This window comes from Rhinolophus sinicus, chromosome 1, assembly GCF_057876585.1.
Source record: "Rhinolophus sinicus isolate RSI-liver-muscle chromosome 1, RSI-T2T, whole genome shotgun sequence".
Classification (NCBI taxonomy): Eukaryota; Metazoa; Chordata; class Mammalia; order Chiroptera; family Rhinolophidae; genus Rhinolophus; species Rhinolophus sinicus.
This window is the reverse complement of record NC_142501.1, coordinates 178766024-178774844: the sequence shown is the minus strand read 5'-3', so window position 1 is coordinate 178774844 and position 8821 is coordinate 178766024. Positions and strand designations below refer to the sequence as shown.

At 37.9% G+C, this 8821-nt stretch overlaps 1 protein-coding gene across 1 annotated transcript in view; it reads right to left on the bottom strand.

Annotated features, from left to right (window-relative positions):
• Nucleotides 1-681: 681 nt before the first annotated feature.
• DAPP1 (dual adaptor of phosphotyrosine and 3-phosphoinositides 1) overlaps nt 682-8821 on the bottom strand; it is a 49477-nt gene continuing 41337 nt past the window's right edge. Inside the window, exons 5-9 of the mRNA XM_019757653.3 lie at nt 8108-8155; nt 3456-3518; nt 2734-2819; nt 2221-2308; nt 682-902 (exon numbers count right to left, since the gene is read on the bottom strand). Of these exons, the coding sequence (XP_019613212.2) occupies nt 834-902; nt 2221-2308; nt 2734-2819; nt 3456-3518; nt 8108-8155 (354 nt within the window). The 3' untranslated portion in view covers nt 682-833. The remainder of the gene's footprint in view (nt 903-2220; nt 2309-2733; nt 2820-3455; nt 3519-8107; nt 8156-8821) is intronic.

Here is an 8821-nt window from a genome sequence, read left to right as displayed (position 1 = left end):
TAGTACTTACAAGTGCTCTATTATTGTTATTTACAAGTCATCTACTACTTTATTATCCTTCCTCAACTTAGGTTTTCTCACTTTTTAAAACATGTCCTCCAAAATGATTCAAAGAGATTTTTTCAGGTTATACCTTCCTTTATCATCCTGCGTAATTGTCCATAAGACATTTCATTCTCACACGTTTATCAGTATAAGGGGAGGAAGGACCCACTAGATTTTTACAAAGAGAAAATAAGTACTGCAAACATTTTCCATTTTAGTTTTGGAAATTGTTTTTCAGATTTTTTTAATAGAAAGAAAAAACAAAAGCAAAACAACTCTGTCCCCTCCCCCAAACTTTGATATTTGCCATCATTATATAGTTTCTGAAGAGGCAGCTTAAACCTCAAAGTACACAGCTATTTCCCTGCTGGTCCATAGCGCAGCCTGGATGTCAGATGAGCTGTCCAGGACACAGAGTGGGACTCCAGGCAAATAACGTCCACAAGCTTGGGGACCACAATGAGGGAAAACACAAACCCTTTATCTTATGTGGCATGTTCTAAGAGTGAGCACTCTGGGCATGATGGTTCCATCGGTTTCCATCAGAACAGTGACTACTCGGTATTCTCGAGGAGATGACAGCATCTTGAAGGGCAGTGGTTTTCCATGAGTCAGCAAATGTGGTGTGTTCTGGAAGATCCCAATCAGCATCTGCTTTCAATTTTTTTTTTTTTTTTTTTTTAAAGAAAAATCTGTAGTCAGCTTCCAGCTGAAGCTTGCTATGGCTCAGAGCATCAGGGAGCATGCCACCCTGCTCCTGGACTAGGGCATCCTTCGTCAAGAAAGGTCTATTTAAAGATGAATGACTGAGATCGGATTGTGCCTTCCCCTTGCCCGAGCTGCTTTCTGATTTGAGACTGTAATAAAGCACATATTGATGTGTACGTATTATTAACCAATTTTAAGACAAGAAACTCTGTCTTGAACAAATATGAAATAAGACATGCTGGCCAGTAAGGAAACCAACTATAAAAATTAATTATCATGTGCTCTCCCTATGTTTGAATCTGGGTTTTTTTGGTATTTTTCTCAGGAGAAATATAATACAGTGGTTGCTAAAACAGGTACAAATTGCGAATTGGCCTAATACTTATAATAATCCACAAATGCAATACTATTTAATGAATCAAAATGAAAATATAGATCTACATTTATTGATAGGGAAAGAAGTTTATAACATATTGTTATGTGGAATAAGCAGGTAAAGAACTCTAGAGAATGATTCTATTTTGTTTTTGAGTGTTTATTTGCACTAAAGTGTGTGCATTTGATATATTTTTACCTTAACTTTTCTATAATGATTATATGCCACTTGCAAAATTACAAAATAGAAAGAATAAAAAATTGATTCATATCTGTGCAAAAGCTTCATATGGCAAAATATTTCCCATTAAATATCAAATACATTGGAACTATCTCAAAATGAGTGGTATGTTTCTTTGGATTTCAAACTGGAAAGAACCAAAAGCAAAAGTCTCAATATCTAGACAGGATCATTGAACAAGATTCTATATATAAGCTAATTTCATAAAAAATAATTAGGAAAAGTTGTTTACTTTTGAAAACATCAAGGGTTTCAAGATGGTATCTACAGGATATTTTATAAAGCTTTAACGACAAGCTCTTGGCTAACAATTCACTAACTTGTAAACACATTCTTAAAAAGTATGAGATTAACAAATTTTTAGAAACACTCCATCTCCCTCCCTGGGGAGCATATAGAAAACAAATAAAGTAAACCACCTTTAGTTCTTGACTTACAAACAGTAATGCTTACACTGGAAACTAAGCTAGGCTCCTCTGGCAAGCTTCTTTCTCTGGCAATTTTAAAGGACTTTCTACTGTAGAAATGTATCAGCTTTCCTCTAGCTGACCTCCTGGTCCCACATGTCCTCCTCCTGGCAAATTGGGCCAGCCTTCACACTTAAAGGAAGACGGATAGTCTCAAGGCTAAGGCTGTGGGGCTGGGACCCCGTGCATATCCTCCTTTCTCCTTTTACCCGTCTCCATCCCTTCCACGTCCCAGAAGAACGACAGACTATTCCGCAAGCCTGAAAGTAAACATCCCAGTGATTCCCGGTTATAGTCTGATTCATTCAACAGAAATATGTCTCAAATCATCAGCGTGCCATTTCTGAGTACTAGGCATCCACCCAGAAGACTTGTATAACTTACCAATTTCCAACGTAATATCTTGATCCACTCATCAGCTTCTACTCCTGTCTTCGCACAGAGATAGAATGTTCTGAATGGAAATACTAAGCTGATAAGACAAAAGAAAGAAGGTAAGATACTGCAGATGGTTACTTGAATATGTATTAGTTGGACACTAATTAGAGTATTCCAAGGAAACATGAATTGACAAAGGGCCTGGGGAAGCAATGTGAAGAACTGGTATATTTGCAGCTGTTCCTGCCAGCATGCTGCAGAAATGTCGGGGACTTGGAGATTCATGTTGTTGTTATAGGCCAGACTTATATTCTCTAATGAGAATTCAAGGGAAAAACATATATATATATATATATATATATATATATATATATATATATATCCCACACGTGTGTTAAACCCATGTCCCTCAGATCAAAACATTTGTACACATTAAGACACACAGTTTTTTATTCCTCAGCTAAAGTATGTGTCTGGGAGGAAGACTTTTAAAAATATTTCCTTTGAAAAACAACTTACCAAAAACAGTTTACCCTTTCCTGTGAGTAATCAAATTGTACAGCCGAACATGCTGTTAGGTCTAGGATCCGAATTGGTTCTGGTGACTTAAAAAAAAAAAAAAACAGCAACCTATGTCATCATAAAAAACACATAAATCTGTTCATCACTTATTCCCCTAACAAATCTTCTACCATGTGCAACTGTCAATTTTCCTTTCACCAAGGGGATGGATAATAGGAAACGTACTAAACGAAGTCACAAACTCCCTGTTTGGAAGTTGGCATTCATGAAACCAGGCACTAAGAAGACATTGATTTATCAATTTAAATTTGATGGAGGTGGATTTTAAACAAGGAAGGGAATCATTTTTCTCTTTTGTTGTTAAATCTCTACTTGCTCAGAAAGTTTGTATCAAGAAAGTGAGAAGAAACGAAATAAATTTAAATTGGCTTAATGAAATGAGCCTGGGAAATGGACATGTTTCTAATAAAGGGGAAAATTTCCGCAAGAGACAGTTAATACATTGTGGTACGAGAATAATTCTATTGCCCTAGTTTAACCAGTCCCAGAGAGCAGTTTCCGGCATACACATTTCATCTTTGCAAAAGAACTCATATCTCCACTTATTTATTCGGTATTTCAGGTACTCATAAGGAAAATCTTAGGGATTTTAAAGGTAGATGTTCCTTTCACCTAGAGAGCTGATTTTTAAAAGGCAAATGTATTATCATGTTTCTCACCATCTGGTCTTTGAAGTATTTCAGTTCATTCCTGTGCAAAGTGAACCATCTTGTTTTCCAGGTCTGAGAAAAAAAATAATTAAAACATGTAGGTTTTGAATACAGGAGGGCAATATTTGAACTAGATAATTTCCTTTTGTTTTAAAAGTATTTAAAAGATTAGACACAATAAAATATTCTGGTGATCTCATTTCTGAAGAAAAAGTTTTAAAATATCTACAAAAATTAAAATGATTCCATGCATTAGCTCACAGTGAAAGCAAAGATATCATTAGCATATTTAAGCAAATTAAAAGAAAGAGTCTATCATAAATATTCAGGGTGATTTACTACAAACCACTAAATTTTTCATCTTATTAACTTTATAATAATAGATATTATTTTTTGAGCACCTACTGTGGGCTACATGCTATCCTTGGAGGTTCATATATATTATAGTCAATCCTTATAAAATGCCAAATATTATTCTTGTTTTTCAAATGTGCAAATTGAGGTTTAGGAAACTCAGACCACATGATATTCTAAACCTTGGCATTGGTAGCAAAAACTGTCCTTCGTCACTATCTCCTTTTTCTTCTTCTTTTTTTTTTTTTTTTTTTTTTTTTTGTCTTATTACATTTGTTTTTTGACAAATAAACTTTCATATATTTTACAAAAATTTTATGAAATCCTATCAATCTCACATCCTCATTAGCACTGGCTGTTATCCATATATTTTTAAAAGATTTTTATTAAAAATATAGCTAACATAAAATATTGTATTAGTTTTAGGGGTACAACATAATTATTTAACATTTATATACCGAAAGAAGTGATCATCATGAAAAGTCCAGCAATCATTTGACACTGTACCATGTTGTCACAGTATTACTAACTATATTTCCTGTGCTGTACATTACATCCCCATGACTTGTTTGTTTTATACATGGAAAATTGGAATTCTTATTCCCTTTCACCTTCCCCTCCCCTTTTTTAAATTACAGTTGAAATTATTAACTTCAGGTGTACAGCACAGTGGTCAGATATTTATATAACTGAAGAAGTGATCCCTCTGACTAGTCTAGGACCCACTTGGCACTATACATAATTATTACCGTGTTATTGACTATATTCCCTGGGTTCTACTTTACATCCCCATGACTATTTTTTAACTACCAATTTGTACTTCTTAATCCCTCCACCTTTATTCACCCTGTCCCCAAACCCCTCTCATCTATCACCCCAACAAATCTAGTACCCATCTGACAGCATACATAGTTATTATAATATTATTGACTGCATTCAGTATGCTATAACCTACATCCCCATAACAACTTTTTAACAACCAATTTGTACTTCTTAATCCCTTTCTTTTTTTTCATACACACCCCAACCCCAACCCCCAATCTGACAACCATCAAAATGGTTTTTGTACCTATAAGTTTGTTTCTGTTAATATTTTTGTTTGATTAGTTTGTTCTTTAGAATCTATATATAAGCAAAACCACATTGCATCTATCTTTCTCTGTCCGATATACTCACTCAGCACAGTACCTTCCAGGTCCATCCATGCCACCACAGATGGCAACAACTCATTTCCTTCTATGGCCGAGTAATATTCCACTCTCTATATATAACACGTACTCTTTGTCCATTCATCCATTGACGGACACCTACGCTACCTCCACATCTTGGCCATTGTAAACAGTGCTGCAATGTACATATGGATGCACAGAACCTCATGAGTAGCATTTTGGGTTTCTTCTGATAAATACCCAGGAGTGGGTTTACTGGGTCCTTCTTTGTCTCCTGTTATAGCCTTTGTTTTAAAGTCTATTTTGTGTGGTATAAATATTGCTACCCCTGCTTTTTCTTTTTCCATTTCCATTTTCTCCATCTCTTTATTTCAGTCTTTGTGTGTCTTTCAATCTGAAGTGAGTCTCTTATAGGCAGCATATGTGAGGGACTTTTTTTCTTATCCATTCAGCCTTCCTGTGTCTTTTGATTGGAGCATTTAATTCATTTACATTGAAAGTAATTGCTGATGGATATGTAGCTATTTCTATTCTATTATTCATATTTTTTATGGTTTCTATGTACTTTTTTATGCTTACTATCTCTTTGTTGAAATTCTCACTAAATTCCTTGAGCATCCTTATAACCATTGTTTTGAACTTTGTCTCTGGTAGGTTGCTTGCCTCCATTTCATTTAGTTCTTTTTCTGGAGTTTTCTCTTATTCTTTTATTTGAGACGTATTTCTTTCTTTCCTCATTTTGGCTGCCTCTCTGTGTTTGTTTCTCTCTATTAGGTAGATCTGCTATGTCTCCCAGTCTTGGCCTGGTGGCCTTATATAGTATATCCTCTGTGGGGCCCTGGCACAGTCTTCCTTTTCACCTGCTCCAGATGCTCCAGGAGTGTCCTTTGTGTGCATTGTGTGTGCCGTCCTGTTATAGTTGAGTCTTAATTGCTATTGGCATGTCAGTGGGTAGGGTTAACCCACAGGCTGACTGGAGTTTGGCCACATCCACAGCTTATGGGCTGCTGTGTGGGGAGGCTTAGCCCACTGAATAGGATTTGTACCAGCAGGTTCTGGTGCCTGCTGAGACCGCCCTTTCTGTGTATTGCTTGTGGGACTAATTGGTGGGTGCTCTGCTGTTTTCTGAAGCCAACCTCCAGGTATGTTGATTCTGGGGCCTCTTAGGTGGCTCTGGTGCAAGCTGAGGTCACCCAATGCCTGTGACCAACCGGGGACTACTTGGTAGGAGCTACAAAGCGATTCTCAGTTTTTCACTGCCTGTGTTAAACCTAAAGGCACCTGGGAGAGGCCACACTGTGAACCGAAGGCGTCTGCCATGAGTACTAGGCCTGGGGTAGCTCTGCAATAAGCCAGGATACCGTGAGGTCTGCTGCCACTTGTGTGCTCCTTTAAAGTTCAGCTGTGATAATGCCTTGGGTGGTCTGTGTATTGGGTAAGGAAGGATCTCAGAGAGCCATTAGAGTGGGAAGAGTTGTGTTCACTAGGTTAATGTAGATTCTGGTTTGGTGCCAGTGCTGAGCCTGGAGCTACTCAGGAAAAGTCTCAGAGCACAATGAGGCCAGTCATTGCCCACCTGGGGCCTGTGGTCTCTGAGTTTTCCAAGAGTGGGCTGCTTGCCAAGAAAGTGCCTCTGGCGTTGATGGGGTTGGGTGGGGTGGGGTCTGAGGGAGTCAGCAGGGCAGAGCCCCGGAGTTCACCAGACCAATCAGATTCAGATTTGACCATAAGCATAGGGGAAGGGCTTAACACATTAAAGATGGCAGCCACCTGCTGGCTGCGTGGAAGGAGAACCTCATAAAGGGAAAATGGAAACGGTCCTCCAGCCCTGGTCTCAAAGCCACACACCTCAACCTGCTCCCCGCATGCCTCTGATGCCCCTTGGGTCACCGTCCCTCCGCTGGAGCCAAAGGTGAGTGCCTGCGAGCGAGTGTGTGTGCAGGCTGTTTAAGAGGACGTCTAGGTTTTCCACAGCCTTCCGTCCTACCCGGATGGTTGAAATTCCCACTGTTTTTCACAGACAGATGTTGTGGGGGTTCCTCTTCCCGGAACAAGTACTCTGGGTTGGGGAGCCTGGTTTGAGGCTGGGAACCCTCATTTCTCTTGGGGAAACTCTACAGCCAAGATATCCCTACTGATTCTCACCTGCTATACAGAAGTTTGGGGCTGGAGCATTTCGAGTCTCTACCCTTCCTATCAGTCTTAACGTGGCTTCTTCTTTATATCCTTTGTTATAAAACTTCTGTTCAGCTAGATTTCAGATGGTTGTCCACGTTGATTGTTCTATAATTTAATTGTAATTTTAATGTATTCATGGAAGAAAGCAGGCACAGTGTTTATCTACTCTGCCATCTTGGATCTCTCCTGTCTCCTTATCTACTAACAGAACAATAATCTTATCCTGGGGGGCAAGGTGCCCCGTTAAAAGAAGTAATAATGGATTTAAAAATAAATGTGTTATGAATATGATTACTTCCTGTCCTTAGGGAGCATCCAGCCTAGTGGAGACACAAATAACTAAATATTTAGATTCAATTCAAGCAGGCCAGTACCTGTGAGAGAGGTTAAGTGCCCTAAGTCTTAAAATAGGAAGGAGTAGATATTTAATAAAGGTCTTCTTGAAACAGTGAAATAAAACAGAGTAACTTTAATGGTACTATCTAATGGTACTACCTAATACAATAGAACAACTCTCCCCCTCCCCCCAATAAAGTACTAACTTATATTTTCTTGGGGCTTTTTTAAAACAGTGATGTTTTTGGCCTATTTTCAGGTAACATTTTATACAATTTTCCTTCTTCTTTGTTAAAAAAAGTTAAGAAGAAAAGAAATATTCTAGAATTAACTTGCTACTTTCATCCTGGATTATTTCATCAAGATAATTGTATTTTTTTTTTTTCATGGGTAATGACTGTAAGCTACTCTCATACATATAGCTTTGCCAAAGGATAGTCAAGTAATTTTCCAGAATTTTAACTAATATTAGCCATTAAGATGAACTCTTGAAACAGGTAAATATTATAACTCGGTCAAAATGAGCTGGCAATTATGCTTCAAAAACTGTCAAAATGAGAATTGAGTGTACATGATGTGTTCTCTTTCTCTGTGGCTGGCACTAGCAAACACATGCATCCTTACCTTGACCAGGCCCCCCTGTTTGGTGAGGTAACCTTCTTTGGTGCCCAGCTGAAAAAGAAAGAAACACCAAGTGAAGCCCAGAATTATCACAACATGATTTCTGTCTTTCTGTTTCTGTCCTGTTTTTAAATGAAACACAAGTTTGCCTTTGATCTTGAAATAATCACCTTTCATTCTTCACCTAGGCACTTGAAAATCCTCCCTGTGTTGTTAGATCCTCTGGCATAATTCTGTAGCAACAGATGACGATTAAAATACTCTCTTCTAACTGGAGTTCGCTATTTGCACATCATATTGCTTATAAAAGTTATTGTTGGGCAAAGCTTTGCATCTTTGTGTGTCTTTCAATCTGAAGTGAGTCTCTTATAGGCAGCATATGTGAGGGACTTTTTTTCTTATCCATTCAGCCTTCCTGTGTCTTTTGGTAAGATATTTTGTATCTTGGTAAGATATTTTGTATCATGTGAAACCCAGCTGCTAGGATTGTTGCACATAGGATGTTAGGCACATAAACATGCACACATACGTTGGCACTGGCTCAAGATATTTGGAAAACTCTGGATTAAGTGAAGTAAAGGGATTTCTTTACTTCTGAGCTTTCCAGAGTCTATATTATGCTAATGTGCTTTGTGAATTTTTAAGAGAGAATATTAGAAATAGCATTTCCAACATTTATTTTATTGCATAATCTTCCACCAACTCCCTACCCCTACC